We start from the raw sequence: 24,295 nt of genomic DNA on the forward strand, positions 1-24,295 counted from the left end.
CCATTATTACTCCCTGTCGCTCTTTCTGTACCACCACCTGTATTTGTGCATATACCCCCCCCCATCTTTCTCTCCCTCTCCTCTTTTTCACTCATCTTTTTTTGTTCGCCCCTTTTTCTTCTTCTTGTGTTTCTCTCTCTCTCTCTCTCCATCTCTCCATCTCTCCATCTCTGTCTCCATCCATCCCACAGTACATGTGCCTCCAAGTGAGGAGCCCCTGTTCATGCGGCTGTGTAGTCCTGCCCATCGGCGTGCGGTGGCCTTGTCCATGATGTCTGCCCAGTCGTCCTTTGAGGACTCCTCATCCTCTGTGGCGTCCCGCTCGCGCTCCGTGTCCCCCATGCGTGGCAAGCACCAGGACTCCCTCCTAATCGGCCTCTCCACGGGCCTCTTCGATGCCAACAACCCCAAGGTGAGAGCTCTAGAGCACGGATTAAAAAAAATATATATATACAGTGACTAACCAGCAAGTGATGTCCTGTAACCCTACCTGTTTTAATATTTTCCAAAGTCTCCAAAGGTCTCCTAACCAAAGGTGTCCTAAGGGGTTGTACACCTGCCGTCACGTGGATCCAGGAAAAGGATAGGCTTGATGTATCTTAATCTATTAACTTAGTGTTTCTCAACAGGGGCGGTACAGCCCCCCAGGGGGCGTTGGGGGTCACTAGGGAGGTGTTCAGAAGGATACAGCTGAGAGGGGGCGGTGCTTCGTTGCAATTCCTGGGTTGCAGTTACGTAATTCGCTGTCATTCGCGGGAACGCACAAAATTTGGATGGTGGGTGATCTGGGATTGGAGCCATTGAAACCCATTCAAAAATACATTTTTTCGAACAGCCACAGAACATTTTGAGTTAGACCTTTTGTTTAAAAGCTGGGAATCTCAGCTTTCCGTAGGTTAAAACTGTATGTTCCTAACTTCTACCAATCCCACGGTAGCTCTAGTAACAGTTTGTTTACCTCAGCTTTTAAATAAGACCTGTAATGTCCCTCTAGCTCTTACACAAAAAATTTCAATGGCTCCAATCCCAGGTAACCCACTAGCAGCGGTAGATCACCACCAGCAGCGCTAGATCAAAGAGATTTCGAGGATCTGACGTCAACTGCAGCCCAGGAATTAGGGTGCATTGTCCATTTACTGTATTTTATTACTAAGGGGGCATTGTCAGGCTTATGATGAGGTCAAGGATGAGACCAAGAGGGCGTTTGTTCATAAATGGTTGAGAACCACTGTACTAACTAAACGATTCTTTGATGTCTGAGTTTGTTGTGTGTTCGGCCACCAGTGTGTGTGTGCGTGTGTGTCGCTGTCTACCAGAGGGCTGAGATGTGCTCTTTGGGCGCTTTTCTAGTTGCTCAGTCTACTGGCCTCAGCCATCCAATGCCAGTCCCCATTGTCTAGCCCTGTGATTCTCAAAACGGGGTTCAGGGCACGTTGCCAGGGGATCCTGGTTCTCCCCACAGAGGCTTGGTGAGTCAGTTGAAAGGCTGCAATCACAATAATTTAATTATTGGCAATAGCATGACCATTTACTGTGAAACAATTGTTGTAATAGCAATTTGTGGGACAGTTATAAGGGGTCTTTGGAAAATGTTGTGGTCCCTAGCCCAAAAAAAAGTTTGAGAACTCCTAGCATTCATTATGTAAGGGGCTGCCGCAGTAATGAAAATGCCCAGCATAATGTGGCAGAACTAAAGTTGTTACACGCGTGCGAGCGTCGCGTGTTGCCCCTCACGTTGCCTTGGTAATTAGCTCCATAAGTAAACCTAACATGGATGCCAACGTGCAGATGGGAGCCGCATCGGGCCGTAATGATCGTCATTAGAATCGCATTACCGGAGACCCCCAGCTGTTTGATCTCTCTGCTGTCAGCGGAGAGAATAGATGAATTTGCAAACTTCGCTTTTTTTTATTGCTTTTCTTTTTTTGTTGATATCTGAAAGTTTTTTTTTTATGTTAAGGGAGATGTTTGTTTGCCTGTTACATACGTAGACACAGCTGTGGTGGTCACACAGCTGCAGTGACATGAGTAGTAGTGTTGTACTGTAGTAGTAACAGCAGCAGCAGCAGCTCCGGTCTCTGATGCCTGCCTGGGGGTTGGTGATGGCAGCTTCAACACTTATTTGCTGATGTTGCAGTTGGCTAATTTGGAAGCTGTTGGTTAATGTTGTTCCTGTCATCAGGTGTGTGTGTGTGTGTGTGTATGTGTGTGTGTGACCGTGATGATGACATAGAGACACACACACACGCATACACCCCATGGCATCTGTTGGTGCTGCTGTGCTGCTTCAGATGGTCGTGGCACTTTGTAACAAATGATGGATGATGTGAGTGTGAAACAAGACACATAAACACACACTAGAAAATAAGAAATGAAGTGACTATGATTGTGTGATCGTGTTGATGAGTGAGAGGCTTGTTTTTGGCGCTTGAGGTGAGGTGGTTGGTCTTGGAATCCTGCACCAGGAGAATTGCGGGTGGGGCAGTAAATGACTTAAGATCTCCTGTGTCCTTATCCATGGCCGCAGTGCCCTTGAGCAGGCGAGGCATCTAACCCCATATTACTCTAGGCTGGCCTTAGGGGGATTGTCCCTACACCTGAAATGGCTTGAACTGTAAGTCACTCTGGACAAGGGCATGGTCAAGTACACTGTAAATGTAAAATACAGTAACGTGGCGTGTGTGTGTAAAAGACACACACACGCACACATATATAAACACACTATAAAGTGGTGTCAAGTTCAGAAGCTCTTTTGTGAACATCTTAAACAGCATGTCGGTCGGGCTTTACCGATCGATCTGGGGTGTCAGAGCCGAGGGTGGGAGTGTTTAACCCGTCAGAGGCTACGAAACGTTCTAAATCAGGCCCTGAGCCTCCGGGATGTCATTAAAAAATAAATGAGCTGTTGATGGATTGGATAAAGGAGAGGGAGAGGGGGAGCAAGGAGAGACAGGGAAAGAGAGAGCGGGTGAGAGGGAGAAGCAAATTATAAAGTGAGGGTAGTGCAGTGAGTTATTTTTCCTAGAAAAATCTCGACATAGTGCTTGCTGAGTTCAGTGATGATGTTTCGCATGTTGTTGCTTTAGTGGAGTATTTTGAAGTGCACTAATGTTATGGTGGTGTCATCTTGATCATTTCTCATTTTCCTGCTGTTGTGAAAGGGCTTTCTGAAAGGTTACTGTGAAAATTGCGCCCGTGGTTATACACTCAGAAGAATGTATTTTCCTTTGCTACAACCATGAAATTACAGTTATTTATTTGAGCGTTTTTCTCGAAAGCAACTCAGCACTTTAAACATTTACGCAGCACTTACAGGGTCCTGATAAGATCTTAAATGTCAGCCCCACAATATTTCATCCATAAGCCTTTATTACAATGATTATTGCTTGAATGCCTCATCCAGCTGAGGAACATTTCTGTTCACTAGCGACTGTAATAGAAGGCAACATGACATCGCTGAACACATCAGCACCTTGGCATTCCAACGCCACGTACAGGTCCTGGCTCGATTGTCCCCAGTGGACGGCTCTCGTCGGCTGGCGTCAATTTATGCTACCCGTCAAACTGAGCTGCCAAACTATTACAACGCACTACCGAGGGCTGTGCCATATATCAAATTTCTTAAAATCGAATTGAAACAATTTTTGTCATTTGTTTTTTTGTCATTAAAGTTTTTATTTTTATTTTGATTTAATAACAACAACACAAATACATACAAATGACATTCAAAAACAGAAAGACCCCCCCACACACACACAAACAAACATCGGCAGCAACAGAACATGACAGCACTCATCAACTACTCATTCACAGACACATCCATATACACACCCACACTCAGAATACATATCACATATCACACCACAAATCCCCTACGAATTTCCACCAACACTGTAATCAAAGTACACCCATGCCTGACTAGACTTACTTGGCTCCTTCTGCACCCTTGCAATCATGACCTCATAGGCAGCTGTCTCTGACATAAGTTGAAGCCACTCTTTGATTTCTGGTCTATGTGGGCTCTTCCATTTACGAAGAATAATTCTGGCCGCTACCAGAAAACCTGTCATTATTAGTCTACCTTCAGCTTTTGGAATTTCCTTTGGCATCAATGATTTGTCTCCTAGAAGGCAAAATTGTGCAGACTCTGGTATAGGTTGACTGAGCCAGTCCTCAATTTTTTTCAAAACCGCCTTCCAAAAGGGCATTATCAAGGGGCAATCCCATAATGCATGGAGAAGTGTACCCACCTCTTTGTTACACTTCCAACATTTATCATCCTTTGTTAAACCCATTCGACATAACTTACTTGGTGTAAAATAATACCTATGTACAATTTTGTAGTGAATAAATTTATTCCTGGCATCCCTTGTAGCCCTTCCCACATTTGAAATAATACTTTCCCACACCTCTTCATCAATGTCTGTATCAAGATCTTTCTGCCAGATAATTCTTAAATTTTCGCACATTTTTGTTTGAATTTTTGACATTTTGTTGTAGAAAACAGAGGCAGAGTGTAAGTGTATAATAGGCGGAGCATTAAAAAACTCCTGCATCACATTTTCTTCTTTGTTCTCTCTTCTTAAGCCAAAAACAGCTCCTACTGAACTTCTCAACTGTAGATACCTCCAGAAATCCCCTTTGTCAATTAAGTTATATTGTTGTTTAAGTTCCTCAAAAGACATGAATGTTTGATCTCTATATAGATCTTGGACAGTACGTATACCCTTCTCTAACCAAGTTGGCCATAGAAATACCTTTTTACCAATACGGATGGAGGGGTTACTCCATAAAGAAGAGTAGCTTTGTTTATATTGTGAAATCCCCAACATTTTATGCACCCTTGCCCATGCCCATCTTGAATGATCCAGGATTAAATTAGCCTCCCTTGCCTGTGTTTTCTGTGACATGTATTCCACCATACCAGATGGGCACACAAGTCCTTCTTCAATTTTGACCCACCCTGGCTGGGAACCACCGGTACCCCAATGCCTTGCCATTTTATTCATCTCAAAGGCAATATTATATAATTCCACATTTGGGAGGGCCATTCCACCAACATATCGTGAGGCAAATAGTTTTTGAAGCTTAATTCTTGGTCTTTTCCCATTCCACAAAAATTCTGTGATTAACTTGTTATATTGCTTGAAAATAGTATTGGGAATCTGTATTGGTATCATCATTGAGATATAATTAAATTGAGTGGAGACTATCATTTTAATCACATTGATCTTCCCCCATAATGTTAGGTTAATCATCCTCCACTTTTCCAAATTCAGCTTAATCTTTTTAAGCAGAGGGGACATATTCATCTCTATTATATTAGCCAAATCTGGGTTAAGTCTAATACCTAGATACTTCATTCCAGTTTGAACCCACTTAAACGGGAATAATGCCATTATGGTTTGACTGCATCCTTTCGATATCGGCATACACTCAGACTTTTCCCAATTTATCTTATAACCTGATATTTCTGAAAAAGACTCTATTGTGGACAAAACAATAGGAACTGACAACAGAGGGTCATCCAGAAGTAGCAAAATATCATCTGCATAAAGAAACATTTTATGCTCGTCTCCATTATGCAAAATCCCTTTAATTCTACTCTCACTCCTTATTGCACAGGCCAAAGGTTCTAAGAATAGTGTAAAGAGTAATGGACTGAGGGGATCTCCTTGCTTTGTTCCTCGTGACAACTTAAAGAAAGATGATATTATTCCATTTGTTATCACTGCAGCTCTTGGGTCTGAATAGATAATCTTTACCCAATTGATAAAACCTTCTCCACATCCAAATTTTCTAAGAGTGTGATGTAGAAAGCCCCATTCCACCATATCAAAGGCCTTACGCGCATCCAATGACATGGCCGCCATTGCATTGCTATTGTTATGATTGAGATGCATTAGGTGCAATAGACGCCTAACATTATCAGAGGATGCTCTCCCTTTAATAAAGCCTACCTGATCAGAATGTATTAGTTGTGGCAAAAGATTCTCTAATCTGGTTGCCAGTACTTTTGTCAAGATTTTACAATCCACATCAATAAGACTGATTGGTCTATAGCTAGCTGGATCTTCAGGCTCTTTATCTTTTTTAAGAATCAAGGAGATTAACGCTTGATTAAATGTATTTGGCAATTTGCCCACTGAAAAAGACTCTTCATAAACTTCTGTCAATATAGGAGCAAGAATGCCACTAAATCTCTTATAATACTCTGAGGGAAAGCCATCCAAGCCAGGTGATTTTCCCGCCCTCATTGATTTAATTGCATTTTTAACTTCCTCAATTGATATAGGAGAGTCAAGTAATTCTTTTTCATCACTCGACATTTGTGGTAGATTAATTTTAGAAAAAAAGGCATCATATTCTTTCAATTCAGGGTCAATCTCTGATGTGTACAGTTGACTATAGAAATTCGCAAAAACTGAATTAATATCGCTTGTATTAGTTTTCAATTCCCCTTTCTTGTTTTTAACAGCCGAAATAGTATAACTTGCCTCTTTTTGACGTAGTTGCCTGGCTAACAACTTTCCTGCTTTTTCTCCACTTTCGTAATAAGTAGTTTTAAGCTTGAATAAAGCATATTCTGCCCTTCTATTGTAAATATCATTTATTTGAAATTTAAGGTCACAGATGTCTTTTAGCAGTACGTCAGTACGTGTCTCTGCCAGTTTCTTCTCTAATTCTTTAAGTTGGGTTTCTAAGTCTTTCAGTTTCCTAATTTGTTCTCTTTTCTTTGCAGAACACTGAGCTATAAGCCTCCCCCTGATAAAAGCTTTGGAAGCTTCCCACACTGTACCTATTCTATCCGTTGAACCTATATTGTCCAAGAAAAAGTTATTAATATCCTTTTCAAGCTGGCTACAAAAAACTGGATCCTGTAACATAGAAACGTTCATTCTCCACCGTCCTCCTCTATTGCCTTCTGCTCCAATCAATATTCCTAAATGTACAGCTGCATGATCAGTAAGCGCTATCGGTCCTATTGAACAGTCTGCGACATTATTAACAAGTTCTTTACTAATTAAAAAATAATCTATCCTGGATTGTGATTTATGTTTATGGGAATAAAACGTGTATTCTTTATCCCTGGGGTTAACAAGCCTCCATATATCTGTAAGACCCATATCTTCCATCAGAAGACCAATAGCCATTCTGTCTTTTGGAACAATATTAGAGAAGGTAGTTTTGTCCAAGGCCCCATCCAAAACTTGGTTGTAGTCCCCGCCTATGATCATCGGGTATGCCCCATCATTGCCCACTAGTTTATTAATTTTATGAAAGAAGTCTGGATTATTTTCATTTGGGGCATATATATTACATAAAGTAATTTGTACTCCATTGATTTTAGCTTGCAAGTATATAATCCTCCCCTCATCATCCTTTTGCTGCTTAATAACACTGAAATTTAGACTTTTATGTATTAAGATGGCAACTCCGTGTTTTTTACTACTATATGAGCTATGGTATATTTGGCCCACCCAGTCTCTCTTCAATTTAGCTGCCTCTGACTCAATCAAATGTGTCTCTTGAATAAATGCTATTTGAGCTTGTTGTGACTTCAAGTATGATAAACATTTTTTCCTTTTTATGGGGTTATGTAAACCATTAACATTCCAAGATATTATCCTAACACAGTTACTCATTAATAAATCTGTTCAGAAAATAAGCTTGCTACAGTAGACTGTGTTGGGGTGTATGTGAGCTGCATATGCGATATTAAGTAATATAAACCAGAACATGAAGGAAAAAAAGAGGTGCTGTCAAGCTGCCGATCCACACAAATTAACCAAACATTCTTCAAAACCCCCCCCAAACAAAAAACACAAATTGTAAACCCCAAACCCCCCACTCTCCCTCTATCTACCTTTAGATACCCCCCACAAAACAGGCCCATGAGGCACGTTAAGATGGTCACCAATAATCCCCTCCCCACCCATTACCCTCCAAAAGCATCATTAATAACATCGTTTATAGGCTACTACAATTATCCCTTTGACCCTGACCTGATCACCAATCATTTGTGTAAAGCCATCTGAAACCACATTTTCAAACCAATGGACTACAATGGCATTAGGACTACGCAGTTCAATCGTCCATTCTACTCACGCTTGTGACTGTCCATATGCCTTGGAACGCTCAGTGGCAAGAGCGTGAAATATAGAACACTCCTTACTGCGTTGTGAATTCCGAAGTTAGGCTACTCGTCAGCTGACTCATGAACAGGAGACCCCTCCTCTGTACTCTGCCGTTGCGTGTGCTTGTCAAGAAAGTTCATTGCCTTTTTGTCGTCCGTGAACTTCAGTTTCTTCCCTTGCCAAGTGAAACGCAGCTCTGCTGGGAAAGCCACCGTGAATCGCACGTTCAGTGTGTGTAGCCGATCTTTCACATCCTTAAACTTTTTCCTCTTCGCAGCCGTTTCTCTCGTCATGTCAGGGAAAAATGACAACTGACAGCCTTTCCAGTTTACACCTTCCTTGTTTTTGTATTTCCGTTTTGTGGCGTTCAGCACTCCTTCTCCAAGAAACTTAAGAAACGAATGACAATTGGTCTTGGTGGGAGATTATCTTCGGCGTCATCTGGTATTACAGTCGGTACGCGGTGCACTCGTTGCAGCTCGGACCTGTCCAGTTCAATCCCCAAAGCCTCGGAGATAATGGTTCGCACGCATTCGGAAGGCTTGTTCCCTTCCAGTCCTTCTTTCAGCCCAATAAGCCGCAGGTTTTGGCGTCTATCTCGATTCGCCGCATCCTCCACAGCACAACGCAACTGTTCACAGTCTTTAGTGCTCTTACTTGCTTCTTGTTGTAGCTGGACATTCTCATCCTCCAGTTGAGATATGCGACTCTCTGCTTCATCCAGTCGCTGCATGACGCTGTCCATATCTGTACGAAGCCCGGCGCTGGTTTCTTTTATGTCGGAAATTTCAGCTTGAAGGGTCGCCAGAAGGTTCCCAACTCTTCCCATTTCTTTCATAGCTTTGTCGAATGACTGCTGCATGGAAGCTAGCACACTTTCACTGTCTCCCTTGCTAGTTCCAGCTAGCTTAGCCGCTGGTGTATTGGAACTTTGCTTAGCTGTTCTCGTCGCCATTATTTCCGCCACAAATTCCGAATGTAAACAGTCTATAAGTGGTCAGAGTTACATTAGTAAAAACTGCACAACGATGAAACGCATATAAGTAGCGAATTTAAGGGTAAATGTGGTGGGTCTGTGGGAGCGCTCCTCCTATGCGACCATCTTGCTCGGTGATCCCACGAGACTCAATTTTTGTCATTTGTCGTGCAATCTTGAGCCATTGTGAGAGCAGAGCAGACTTGCCAAGCAACATTCATGCATAGCACCAGTGTGTCTCTCGATGGCTCTCCAAGAATGCTGCTAAACGGAGGAAAGATTTGTGAATTGTTTGGCACATTTTTTTTCTTTAAACAAATTCTTGATAAAAAAAATATGGACTGAAATAATCGTGACAATGGCTTTTCCCATAATCGAGCAGCAGTGCACAGTAGCTGCCCGAGAACAGAACATCAGCACCCAGGGCACTGTGGCGCAGTGTGCTGAGGCCCCTCGCTTATGGGCTTGTATGTTCATGGGGACCTGGGTTTGAGTCCGGCCTGTGTCCTGTCCCAACCCTGCCTGTCTCTGTCTTCCTGTCGTAATCTTTACCGTCCTATCAATAAAAGACACGCGTGCGCGCTGCACACACACAAAAACACATTGCTACCCCAAATGGGCGAAGGGATAAGTGGGAGTAGATGATGGGTGGTGATGGTGGTGGGGGGTGGGGGAGCGAGGGGGTCTTCTGGTCGTCATATTTATAGCTCTCCCATTTAGCCCTGTATTAATGAGGGGACGCCGAGCAGGGCCGTGGCCGGCCATTCATCACATGACCTCTAGCACGGCCTGATGGGATGGCAAGGACTCTCAACCTCCTGCATTTTTAATAAAGCGCGGCGGGCTGTGGGAGCTGGACAGGGGTGTGTGTGTGTGTGTGTGTGTGTGTGTGCGTGTGTGCGTGCGTGCGTGTGCGTGCGCAAGAGTGTGTGTGCGTGTGCAAGAGTGTGTGTGTGTGTGGGCGCGCAAGAGTGTGCGTGTGCGTGTGTGTGTGTGTGTGTGTGTGTGTGTGTGTGTGCGTGTGTGTGCGTGTCCGTGTGCAAGAGTGTGTGTGTGTGTGTGTGTGTGGGCGCGCAAGAGTGTGCGTGTGCGCGCGCAAGTGTGTGTGTGTGTGTGTGTGTGTGTGCGTGTCCGTGTGCAAGAGTGTGTGTGTGTGTGTGTGTGTGTGTGTGTGGGCGCACAAGAGTGTGCGTGTGCGTGTGCGCGCGCGCGCAAGTGTGTGCGTGCGCAAGAGTGTGTGTGTGCTCATGAGTGTGAGGGTGTACGTTTGACCGCTGAAGTGTGCGTATGTGTATGGGGGAGGGTGTCCTAGGGGAAGAGAGGGTTAAGGGTTGGTATGCGTGTGTAATGTGTATAATGGGGAAAGTGTGTGTCTGTGTGTGTACGTGCATGTGTGTGTGTTGGATGGTTGGACATGGAGTGCTGTACACACTAGAGTGCGTTGACCTCCTCTGACTGGAGCGTTATTAATGCAATTTTTCCACATCCGTGATGTGTCCCTGTACCAGAGGCCTTTCCAGTGGCACTCTACACACACGCACGCACGCACGCACGCACGCACGCACGCACACACTCTACACAAATACGTATGCACACACACACACACACACACACACACACACACTGAGCAAACACATACACATTCACATGCTTGGAGCACAGATGCACACAGATACACGTGTATGTTTTTTCAAGTGTGCACAACTTTTGTGCGTGTGTAAGTACTGTGTGCATAACATATGTTATGCTCACACTAATTATACACACACACAGACAGCATGCATCAGTGCCTCTCTCTCTGGCTCACTGCTGCAGTGCCTGACATGTAACATGCGCTCTCTTTGCCTTCCTGGCATGTTCACCACACAGTTATTTCTTTTTAATTTCCCCCCATCAGTCTTTCCTGTCACAGTCTTCCACATGCACATCCTCACACAGAATATAACACACACACGCACACACACACACACTCACACTGACTCTCACACACGCACACTGACTCTCACACACACACACACACATACACGCACACACTCACACACACACATACGCGCACACACACGCAAACTCACACTGACTCACACACACACACACACAATCTCTCTCTCTCTCTCTCTCTCTCTCTCTCTCTCTCTCTCTCTCTCTCTCTCTCTCTCTCTCTCTCTCTCTCTCTCTCTCTCTCTCTCTCTCTCTCTTTATCATTTTTTGGATTTCATTTGAATTAGCTGTTAGGATTTCTCACCCTGACCTTGTCCATTGTTGGATGACTGGCATAGCTAGCCTTGGCTGATGATGAGTAGTATTCTGAATTCTAAAAGGGTTTATCTCCGTAATGGCTGTTTGGGTGACCCCGAGATTGGCAGTTTCACATACCAGTCAGTAAGACAGACAGACGCTGCGTCTTCTTTAGCTCCACTGTGTACCGGCAAGACCTGCAGTGTGCATCTGGCTTCTTGTTTAACATTTTTTGCACATCTGTTTGGTGTTACATGCAAATGGAATTTTCCCACGTAAAATCTCTCCCTCTCTGTGGCTGTTTCACAAAAACAAGGCTTTTTGTTAAAGTGTATTTATATGGAAAGAGAATGCATACAAAGAGAATCAAACAAATTATGCATTGTGAGCAAGTAGCTTGTGTTTTCTCAAAGCTATTGTGTTTCTGTTAAATCCGAAATATGGCCCTTTTCAAAGTGTCTAATGTTACTTATTTTGGTCTTTTGTGGTATGTCTGGGCCTAGACATGATTGTTATTTTGTGGGTGCCATTCTGTGTGTTTGTGTGTGTCTGTGTAGGTGGGTGATGAGGTCCTGTTTGTGTCTGTATTTTATCTGTGTTATTCAGTTTTGTCTGTGTACGTGGGTGGTTTGGAGGTGGGGGGGATGGTGTGTGTGTCTGTGATGTCTGTCCGTGTGTGTTTGTTGTGATGCGTGGATGCATTTTGATGTTCATATGTCTTGACTGCTCTCTAACATGCCCTGTGTGTCTGTTGGGGGCGGGGGGGTTGTTGTTGTTTTGTTGTCTCGTGGGGGAGGGGGGCAGATGCTGCGCACGTGCTCCCTGCCGGACCTCAGCAAGCTCTTCAAGAGCGGCGAGCCCGACGATGCGGCCGTCGCCGGGGGACAGGGCACCGTTGCCCCTGACAACAACAACTTGGAGATAGAGGACCTGGAGGAGAACGGCAAGGCGGACGAGCAGTCGGAACCTGAGGACGAGTAGGCGCTCTTCACACATGTTAACATGCCTTTTGGTGTGTGTGTGTGTGTGTGTGTGTGTGTGTGTGTGTGTGTGTGCGTGTGCGTGTGCGTGTGCGTGTGCGTGTGCGTGTGCGTGTGCGTGTGCGTGTGCGTGTGCGTGTGCGTGTGCGTGTGCGCGTGCGTGTGCGTGTGTGCGTGCGTGCGTGCGTGCGTTTAGAAACATTTAAATAATTAGAATCGAAGAAAATTAAAACATTTAAATACAACATTAAATGTTTAGACTCAAAGCAAATTTAGAATATTGAAAATGAAATGTTGACCATTTAGAGTTTAGAGGTAGGTGCATATACAGTACAATACTCCGCTGTTCAATAAACCCCTTAGAGTAGAGCGTTAAAGCTGTATGTTTGTTTACACACTAGATGTGCAGTGCACGTGAGTACTGAACACACTGCACGTTTACTGTCTTGGCAGATTTGTTCCAGCACATTGATCGGGGTCATGAGGCAATCATATGCAATCATTCTCTTGCACAGAAATGTATGTCAGTGGCTGCTGCTGATGATCTGTCTGTCTTGTTTTAGTGTGTGTGTGTGTGTGTGCGTGTGTATTCATATGTGTCTCTGCCTGTCGGGGGAGTGCGTTAGTGCATTAGTCTAATTCAGTGCTTATGAGGCTGAAGATGACTGATCATGTGCAATTAGTCTGCTATACAAAGATGGATGTCAGAGACTGATGATATTGCGTGGGTGTGTTCTTGCGTGCGTGTGTGTGTTTACTCTGTCTGTCTGTCTGTTTTCACAGTGCTTATGAAGACGAGGAAGAAGACCTGCGTGAGCTGCGTGCCTCAATGGAGAGACTCCTGCAGGACAACAGCCAGAGCGAAGAGGAAGATGAGGATGAGGAAGAAGAGGACGAGCCATCCAATGGTAGCCCAGTCGATGAGGAAGACGGCTGCCTCAATGGGGTAGATGGCAGAGGCGGCGCAGAGAAAGCCAGCCTGCCTGGAAGCCCCGATGAGGAGGAGGAGGAGGAAGGTGTGGATGGAGTGTATGCTGAGGCTACAGACAAGGAGGAGGAGGAGGAGGAAGAGGAGGATGAGGAGGAAGGAGCTTCACCGTCCAGCAGCAGCCCTGATGAAGAACCCATGGGACCACTCACCAACGGGGTGGGAGAGGGAGAGGTGGAGGGAGAGGAGAGGATGGAGGAAGGGGAGGAAGGAGAGGAGCGCCACAGTAGCGATGGTGACCAGCTGAATGAAGAGTGGCAGTCAGGTACGCTGCCACATGGCCCTCCTCGGCAGTGTTGCCAGATTGGGCTGTTTCCCGCCCAATTGGGCTGCTTAGGATGGCTGTGTGCGGGTAAAAAGGACATTTAGCAGAAAAACCTGCCCAATTTTGGCCATAGAAATCAATAGAATTGGGCGTGATTTTGTGCTTCTAGGCGGGTTTTGAGCATTTTTTGGGCTGGAAATCATCAGCCTCATCTGGCAACCCTGCTGCTCGGCCAGATCACACGGCCGGCTGTCACATGAACGGCCAAGACGCGACAGATGGCCCAGTTTTGATGGCCGTGTGTGTGTGTGTGTGTGTGTGCGTGCGTGCGTGCGTGCGTGCGTGCGTGTGTGCGTGCGAGCGCGCGAGCGCCAGAGGCTCAGATACTATAAATCAATTTTTGTCTATTTGGCAATGGCAGGGTGTATTCATGGCCAAAGTCTGTCTGTGTGTATTGGTGTTTGCGTGCATTTGGCAGTGTGTGTGCCTGAGCAAGGTATGCCATGGTTGTGTGCAGGTGTATGTAAATTAACTTGTGTGTTCCTGATTGAATCCCTCTATAATCGCAATCTAATTGAATCCTTGTGTGTGTGTTCGCGTGTGCGTGTGTGCTTGTGTATGTGTACGTGTACGTGTGTGTGTGTGTGTGTCCAGATGACAGTGGCGAGGAGGAGGCTGATGAGCTGGAGCAGCAGGACAGCATCTTCAGCCGGCTGGAGGAGCTGCGCTTCCAGCTGGAGCAGGAGATGGGCTTTGAAGCCTTCATACAGGCCTACAACAAGATCAAGGTGACATGGCGTATACTGTACACACACACACACACACACACACACACACACACACACACACACACACACACACACACACACACACACACACACACACACACACACACACACACACAGGAGATGGGCTTTGAAGCCTTCATACAGGCCTACAACAAGATCAAGGTGAAATAGCATATACTACACACACACACACACACACACACACACACACACACACACACACACACACACACACACACACACACACACACACACACACACACACACAGAGGACAAGATCAAGGTGACAACAGACACACACACACACACACACACACACAAACACACACGCACGCAGTATCAGGAAATGGGATTCGAGAGCTTACAGGCCTACAAGAAGAACAAGAAGTACAAGAAGAAGGTGCAATAACCTCTCGACATAACACATGTACACATACTACACTCTCTCACTCACTTGTGAACACACACACACAGACATTATGATCATGCTATTTATCTACAGCGCCGCCAGATAGTATTGGCACCCTTTAATTTTATTTACAAAGTGTGCATTATATCCAGAAATAAATGGAAATAAACATAACTTTTACCATCAGGATCCTTTAATTGAACATTATAAGATATTTAGAATTGCCAAGTATTTATTTCCAAATGCATTTTGTAATTTCAAACAAAAACACGAGAAAGGGCATGTCCAGGAATATTGGCACCCCTCCTTCAAGGGTTAATTGTACACTATTAGACAGCAATGGCAGCCTCCAAAGGTTTTGGTTTTCATCAATGACTGTGTTCTTTCATTTTACAACCAATCCACTGTGCATTTGGATGTGTTCTTTGGGTTTTTGTCTTGCTGGAGTGCACATGATGTTTAACTCAAACCAAGTGTTCTTGCCATGGTTACACTTTTTCCTGTAAATGATGATACCTGTCATGTCATGATGCCTGTCATGATACCTGTGATACGGTCAAAGCCTTCAATACCTGATGCAACAATGGGGTGACATAATATTATGGATCGGACACCATGCTTGATTTTTGGTAGGGTGTCCTTTTCCTTAAAGACTTTCTTGCAGGGTATGCAAACATGCTGTTTGTGTAAGTCACTGACAAACTGTGCTATTGCTTCATCTGACCTTAAAACATTCTTAAAAGGGCTGTGCTATGCCTGTATTTTCTCATACAGCCGTCAGGTGTTCCCTGATATGACTTTTATTTAGCAATGTGGTCTGCCTTGGTCTCCAACCAAAAGGCACTACTTTGTGTAGTGTTTAACACGGGGTGCTTATTGAAAAAAACTACCCAAATCAGTTCAAAGTTGACAGTCAGGTTTGTAGATGTTAGAGCCTGTGTTTTTTCATTATTTGCACCGACCTCCAAATACCTTTATCATAATGTCTTCCCCTACCCCCCACATCCAAGGATGTTCTTTACAGCTCCATGTTTGGCAGATTTCTGAATAACACAACACAGTGTTGAAAATGTTATACGAAGGTCTTTTGAGATTACCTTTTATTATTTGGAGGTCTTGTTTTTGCAAATAATAGTATTTGTGGTGTCCTCAGGCAGCTCCTCTGTCTTCACATTGGTGAAAGACACACAAGCTGTAACATGTGGTTATTTAAACACAAATATCATAATTCCTTGCCTAACTCATGTTATATGGGCAAAAGCAAGTAGTCAAAGGTGATTCCCATTAGCGATTTACCATAATTGAGTAAAATTAGGCTTCCACAATGGTATCCAGTAAAGGGTGCCAATACCAGTGATCCAGGGAGCTTTACCGTCTTCAATTTTTTCCCTCTCATAGTTTAGTATTTAATGCTGTTGATTATTTTTATATTAGTATCAACCACAAGCTATCTATAGAAAAATCATGGTTGACCATACTATTTGTTGTCTGGAGATATGTCCCATAATGTACTTAAACTTCAAGGGTGCCAATAGTAACTGGCGGCACTGTATAAACACACATACACACAAACCCCAGTACTAAAATGCCACCCAAAATACACACACACACACACACACACACACACACACACACACACACACACACACACACACACACACACACACACACACACACACACACACACACACACACACACACACACACACACACATACACACACACATACACTTGCTTACTTCACTACACAACTCTACTTTACTACTCTACTTACACAGGAAAACCTTCCCATCAAAACACATACACAAACACTCACAATTCTTCGTCCAAGTTTGTTGAGTTCATTGATGTCATTTTGCCAGGTGTTCCCTTATAGGTTAAAATGCACTGCATGTTCTGGAGCACTGCGTGTCATCTTGGCCATTTCAGTTTTTCCCGCTGTTTCCACGTTTTATTTTGAAAGGTTACTGTGGAAATTGCAGCGGTGCTTATCCACTTTTCCTTTGCTACAGCCATAAAATTACAGCTATTTATTTGAGGACTTTTATCCAGCGCAACTTGGCAATTGAAGAATATTATAGCAGCCCTCGTGGAATTTTGATGAGATCACAGATTTAAATGTCAGCTCCACAATATTTCATCCATACATTACTATGACAATTACATGCAGGGAAGCCGACAGAAGCGGACAAATGGGCCAGTTGTCCTGGGCACGGGAAGAGGGGAACCCAGAATCGGCTCCCCATTACATTGTGTATATATTTGAGTGGCGGAGCCTTTCAGATGTTTGTCCCAGGCCTGGACAAAGCGGTCAACGGCCCCGATTACACAAGCTACTCATCTGGCATAGGAACATTTCAGCTCACTTAGCAACTGTAATAAAAGGCAACATAACCTTGTAAGACACAGCAGCAGAACCTTTACTTGGCATTTCGATGTCATACGTGCAGGTCTTATTGGCACGCACTGCCAATCGGCATCTGTCTCTGGCATGGAGGAATCCCAGATGGGTGCAGATGTCTATGGGTGGTGATGATTGTAGTGGTTTCCAATCGATGTGTCAATCACCAGGCCATGTGAATATAGGGTAAAATAAGGATAAGTTAGGAGACAAATCATTCAATAGGCAAATACACCGGCATAGTTTGTTGATGGAGACTTTTATTAACTCGACTCAGGTTAGGGACATTGTACAAGCAAGTTCAACGTACAATGCAATACATCTTAGACTTGAAACATTTCAACAAGACACCAAGTTTTTTTAAAACCAAAGTTTTTCTCGGAGGCTAAGTTTTTTTTGAAGACTGATTTTTTTTTCCAGAACCAAAGTTTTTTCCGGAGGCTAAGTCTTTTAAAAAAACTAAGTCCCACAAAACCAAAGTCGAGAACTAGACTGCCTGTGCAGTCGCCTTCGACTGCTTAAGGTATATCCCCGAAACGCGACGCTTCCAGTCCCCCATCATTCCTACCACTCCCGTCCACCATTTCGTAAACGTATATGATACATACAGACGTGACATGAAGTGCATAGGCTTAAAACCAAACGACTATTGTGAAAATGAAGCAAAAAAATGGGGCAAATGGTAATACTGTTTTAATGGTTCAGTGGATATACCACATTAGGTACAGTGTAATAACCAGTGTAACAATATTTAATACAATGTAATTTTTTTACTTACATCATGTGTTTGTGCGTAAGTGGTATTACATGGTATTGCATATTGTTACACTGGTATTACACTATATTACATGGTATTGCATACTGTTACACTCGTTATTACACTGTACCTGATATTGCATATTGTTACACTGGTATTACACTAGTATTACATGGTATTAAATATTGTTACATTGGTTATTACACTGTACCTAATATGGTAGATTCACTGAAATGGTGAACCATTAAAATAAGGTGTTACCGGGCAAATCAATCCACCCAGTCAGAAGTTATGGGCCAAATGAAAATTCCGCCATTTTGAAAGTGTTGTCTTCCAAACTCGAATCAGTTCATGAACCTACCCTAGAGCATTCACACACAAAATCTGGGACAAATCCATCCACCCGGTCAGTAGTTATGGGCCAAACAATAATTCTGCCATCTTGAATTCAGCCATCTTGAAAGTGTTGACCTCCAAACTCGAATCAGTTCATGAACCTACCCTAGAGCATTCACACACCAAATCTGGGACAAATCCATCCACCCGGTCAGAAGTTATGGACCAAACAAAAATTCGGCCATCTTGAATTCAGCCATCTTGAAAGTGTTGACCTCCCAACTCGAAGCAGTTCATGAACCTATCCTAGAGCATTCACACACCAAATCTGGGACAAATCCATCCACCCGGTCAGAAGTTATGGACCAAACAAAAATTCGGCCATCTTGAATTCAGCCATCTTTAAAGTGTTGACCTCCAAACTCGAATCAGTTCATGAACCTGCCCTAGAGCATTCACCCAAAAAATCTGGGACAAATCTAAACATCCGTTCAAAAGTTATCGCGTTAACACGAAAGACCTTACGCGGCGGACGCGGCGGACGCGGCGGCGGCGCACGCAAAACCATTACATCCCGACGCTCCGCGTTTCGGGGATATAATTACTTACTGCAAAGCCAGACAGCGGACCACAAAGTTGATAAACTGAGGAGATGCGTCAGGTTGCCTCTTGGGACTCCGTTGCATTTGTCCTTCCGAGCTCTGGACCGGTCGTCTTTTATGCTCCCTGGTCTGGGGCATCTTGTATGCCTGACCAATCCCTGTCCTTTGTCCACCTGGCCTGACCACCTTTTGGCCAATCAAATCTCAGATGACGTTACGAGATGTCGGGAAATTTTAAAATCGTGGATTTATTGATGGGAGTTTCCAAAAAGAACATCATTAAAGAGCTTTTTGGGTTATTAATTAGTTTTGAACATTGGCATTATGTGCTTTCTCACGGGAAATGTTGCTAGGTGCTAAATCATATTCCTCATTAAAACTGGGAGATGGCATCAGACCTGTCACCTAGACTTCGTTATCTATAACTTGTGTCCAGACCTTATCTCCTAACGAAGTTGAAATATGTACCTTATGTTTGATCCTACATGGATAGGGACACTCCCGTTTTGTTCTTTTGGAGCCACCGTAGCCCCTTCTCCTTACGCGGGCATGTGGATGCACACAATTAAGGCAGTTTCAGTTAAACAACACCTATTGCTAGCTGTCATGAAGATACTTTATGGCACTGTAGGACCATAGGCCACTATCAAAAAGCAGTTTACTTGCTAAAGTAGTATTTCTATAGCGGTCACCCTCCTGGACATCTAAGGGGTCCTAGACACCCAGGCATCTTCACTCCCTAATCTTCAAGGCCACGCACCTGGTCTCTTACAGTGGGAACTTCCCAACGAAGGCCTGGCATCACTTGGACTTTCAGTCAGTCACATTGTATGTGGAGAGGGACTCTCTTTTAGTATATGGTAATATCTAGGGATATGTATAGTAAAAAAGCCGCACTCCCGGATCAATTTCTTGCAGTTTTAATACTGGGTTAGCATGGCAGACAGACAGACGTTTCGGCCTAAGCCTTCTTCAGCGTCTTTACAGAGGATGTAGGCAGGGTGGTTTTTAAAAAGACCAGTCATGACGTCAGCTAATTGCCACGTAAGCCGTGGAAAAAATAAAATATATACATGTGAATCATAAAGAAAAAAAACAATGAATGAATAGACACACCATACCCTGCGTGACAGAAAATAAAATAAAAGATAATCATAATAATAGCATTTCCATACAAGTGTCATTGCATTACAACCGACTCAAATAAAGCAATTCAATTCCAATTCCTCATTAAGGCCGCCAGGGTGCACCGTCTGAAGCGTGAAGATCCAGAACGCCTCTCTCTGTAGCAACGTGCGGTCCCTGTCACCCCCCCTTCTGTGTTGATTGACCAACTCTATGCCCTGGAATCTCAAAGAGCATATGTCATGGCCCATAGCGTTAAAATGCCGCGCTACTGGGGATGTTTCACATTTGCGCCTTATGCTGCTCTTGTGTTCAATTATTCTCAGTCTTAATTCCCGGTTAGTTTTGCCTATGTAGCAAAGACCGCAAGGGCATTTCAACATGTATACAACAAAAGGCGTGCGACATGTTATCCTTCCCTTCACAGAAAACTTTTTTCCCGTGCGAGGGTGGGAGAAAATGTCGCCTTTAATCATGGCATTGCAGTTCACGCAATTTCGACAGGGGAAATTCCCTGGGGGGAGGTCACGTAGCCAATTCCGAGGTGGAGTGTATGTATCCGCTCTTACTAGTGAATCGCGCAGATTATTTTGTCTCTTATAGGCAAATCTCGGGGGGCTCGCAAAAGATTGTCCACACGTTGGGTCACTAGAAAGTATGTGCCAGTGTTTCTTTACTACGTGTTTGATGTCATTAGATAGGGGTGAAAATGTATTGACCATAGTCACCCGTGGTTCCTCGTGGTTACGCACTCGTTTCTCCAGTAGGGCACCGCGCGCTGAATTGCGCGCCTTCTCCAGACACGCATTTAAATTACCAGTGTCATATCCTTTATTGACGAAGCGCTCGTAGACTATTTTGGCCTGGGTCTCGAATTCGTCATCTGTGCTGCAGATTCTGCGAACACGCAGGAATTGGCTATATGGTAAACTTTTTTTCATAGATGGCGGGTGGTGGCTACTGTGAGTTGAGAGGCTATTTCTATCCGTCGCCTTGCGATACACAGACGTATGTAGAGTCGAGCCACGACGAGTAACTTGCACATCCAGAAAGGGAATGCTATCAGCATTAAATTCTAAGGTGAATTTAATGGAGTCAAGCCTGGTATTGAGGTACCCATGGAATTCCTGCAACATTTCAACAGAGCCATTAAACACAAAGAAACAATCATCAATAAAGCGAAACCAGCATTTGACATATGGACTAAAATCATTGGTATTGTGTACAAAATTTTCCTCAAACTTGCCCATAAAAAGGTTAGCATAATTAGGAGCAAATGGAGAGCCCATAGCAGTGCCCTTTACCTGGTGGTAGAACGTGTCCTCAAACAGAAAAGTGTTCATGGTGAGGATGATATGGGCAAGATCCCACAACAGTTTGGTCGGGGGCTGGCTGGTGTTTCTAGACTTGAGAAAATGTTCCAAAGCGTCAAGACCTAAGTCATGAGGAATGTTAGTATAAAGACTGGTTACATCAACAGTGCACAACAGATCAGAATCACATAAGGTTATTGTTTGAAGTTTATTCAGGAAGTCCGTTGTGTCCTTCAGGTATGAGGGCAATGCGCTCACGAGTGGTTTTTGATGTGAATAGTCCACATATTGCGAGATGGGCTCAGTGAGAGACTGACAGCCCGCAACAATGGGCCGCCCTGGGATGTTAGTTCCTGGTTTTTTGTGTACCTTCGTAACGTGTAAAACACAGCTCGAATGGGGTGTTCTTGATATAAAAAAGTCAAACTCATCCTTTATTGATTTCCCATTTTTGTCAGTGCAGTGTTCAGTGTTCTCTTTATCTGCTTTGGAATCGGATCGTTGGGTCAGCAGTTAAGGCAGTGTAGAATTCTGTGTCGTCTAATTGTCGTTTGATCTCAAGGCGATATGCCTCTTTATTTTGAAGGACCAAAGCTCCGCCCTTATCCGCGGATCGAATGACAATGGAATCATCCTCCTGTAGCGCGCGTAATGACGCGCGCTCCTGCGTGGATAGGTTTGGGTAGAATCTAGTGTCTTTGGTTGAGCTGCAAAGGCTACTCACTTCCTGGTCCACTAAGCGACAAAAAGTTTGAACTGAAGGGTTGTAGGCTGGGGGCACAAACACAAACTCACAGTAGCCACCACCCGCCATCTATGAAAAAAAGTTTACCATATAGCCAATTCCTGCGTGTTCGCAGAATCTGCAGCACAGATGACGAATTCGAGACCCAGGCCAAAATAGTCTACGAGCGCTTCGTCAATAAAGGATATGACACTGGTAATTTAAATGCGTGTCTGGAGAAGGCGCGCAATTCAGCGCGCGGTGCCCTACTGGAGAAACGAGTGCGTAACCACGAGGAACCACGGGTGACTATGGTCAATACATTTTCACCCCTATCTAATGACATCAAACACGTAGTAAAGAAACACTGGCACATACTTTCTAGTGACCCAACGTGTGGACAATCTTTTGCGAGCCCCCCGAGATTTGCTAATAAGAGACAAAATAATCTGCGCGATTCACTAGTAAGAGCGGATACATACACTCCACCTCGGAATTGGCTACGTGACCTCCCCCCAGGGAATTTCCCCTGTCGAAATTGCGTGAACTGCAATGCCATGATTAAAGGCGACATTTTCTCCCACCCTCGCACGGGAAAAAAGTTTTCTGTGAAGGGAAGGATAACATGTCTCACGCCTTTTGTTGTATACATGTTGAAATGCCCTTGCGGTCTTTGCTACATAGGCAAAACTAACCGTGAATTAAGACTGAGAATAATTGAACACAAGAGCAGCATAAGGCGCAAATGTGAAACATCCCCAGTAGCGCGGCATTTTAACGCTATGGGCCATGACATATGCTCTTTGAGATTCCAGGGCATAGAGTTGGTCAATCAACACAGAAGGGGGGGTGACAGGGACCGCACGTTGCTACAGAGAGAGGCGTTCTGGATCTTCACGCTTCAGACGGTGCACCCTGGCGGCCTTAATGAGGAATTGGAATTGAATTGCTTTATTTGAGTCGGTTGTAATGCAATGACACTTGTATGGAAATGCTATTATTATGATTATCTTTTATTTTATTTTCTGTCACGCAGGGTATGGTGTGTCTATTCATTCATTGTTTTTTTTCTTTATGATTCACATGTATATATTTTATTTTTTCCACGGCTTACGTGGCAATTAGCTGACGTCATGACTGGTCTTTTTAAAAACCACCCTGCCTACATCCTCTGTAAAGACGCTGAAGAAGGCTTAGGCCGAAACGTCTGTCTGTCTGCCATGCTAACCCAGTATTAAAACTGCAAGAAATTGATCCGGGAGTGCGGCTTTTTTACTATACATGAACTTTGCTGTTTGCTCGCACCCAAAGACCTTGTAAGAAACTTTTCGGAGTTGAGCGCACTTTCTCTACTAAAAATATCTAGGGATAAACACCTTTAATATAAAACCAATTTAACGCCAACCTAATGTACTACTTAATACTGTATGTTTTTTCTTCTCTTTATTTTAAGGCATAGGCATGCAATTTCAGGCACACACACACACACACACACATGCTTCCCTGTCAGGACAGTGATGTGCGCCACCTGCATTTGGCAGACTGCCCAGACTTGGGCCCCTGTCAGGTCCAGCTACTAACACGCGCATACACACACACACTCCGGTTTCTGTGTCTCTGTTCAACATAAAGTAATTAAAGTATTAAAGGTAAGAACTGAAACATGCAAATATAATAGTAATACAAGTATATAAAAGTAATAACAGTAATATAAGTATAATGCAAGTTGTATAATATATGGTTCGTTTTTACTGTCCTTTAGGTGCAAGCACTAACTACTCTGTCACTCTATATACCAGATTTCCTCCACATGATGATGAGCGGTGAATGAGTGGATGGCATTGGTGGGGTTTGGGAATGAGTTTACCCCTTTTATTAACAGGACCAAGTGCCAAGTCCAGCTGTGGTACACACACACACACACACACACACACACACACACACACACACACACACACACACAGACCATCCCTTTGTGGCTGCATCAAACTTTGTATTGGGATGGCTCAGTCCTTTTCTAATGCATTAACCGCGAGGCATAACGGAGTGCAGCAGCTCTAGGCCCACTCTATTGTGTTACACCTGATTCAGCACATCAGTGCCTTTTGGGCCGGAGAGAATGTCAGAACTCGGTGTTAGATTTTGGTGGGAGGGAGCTGAGGGCTGCTGCAAGGGAGAGGATGTCCGCTAGAAGCATTAAGCTCAAGTTGTACTTTCCATATTGGCAATAATCCTTTTGGGTCCAAACAACACAGGTT

General features: G+C 44.1%; 1 protein-coding gene across 2 annotated transcripts in view; it reads left to right on the plus strand.

Annotated features, from left to right (window-relative positions):
- The window catches only part of nek1 (NIMA-related kinase 1), a 61,740-nt gene that overhangs the window by 35,158 nt on the left and 2,287 nt on the right, over positions 1–24,295 (plus strand). For both annotated transcript variants that reach the window (XM_063201301.1, XM_063201300.1), the window contains 4 exons: positions 192–412; positions 12,154–12,326; positions 13,113–13,582; positions 14,237–14,370. In XM_063201301.1, the coding sequence (XP_063057371.1) occupies positions 192–412; positions 12,154–12,326; positions 13,113–13,582; positions 14,237–14,370 (998 nt within the window). The remainder of the gene's footprint in view (positions 1–191; positions 413–12,153; positions 12,327–13,112; positions 13,583–14,236; positions 14,371–24,295) is intronic.

Source organism: Engraulis encrasicolus, chromosome 6 (assembly GCF_034702125.1).
Source record: "Engraulis encrasicolus isolate BLACKSEA-1 chromosome 6, IST_EnEncr_1.0, whole genome shotgun sequence".
NCBI classification, from domain to species: Eukaryota; Metazoa; Chordata; class Actinopteri; order Clupeiformes; family Engraulidae; genus Engraulis; species Engraulis encrasicolus.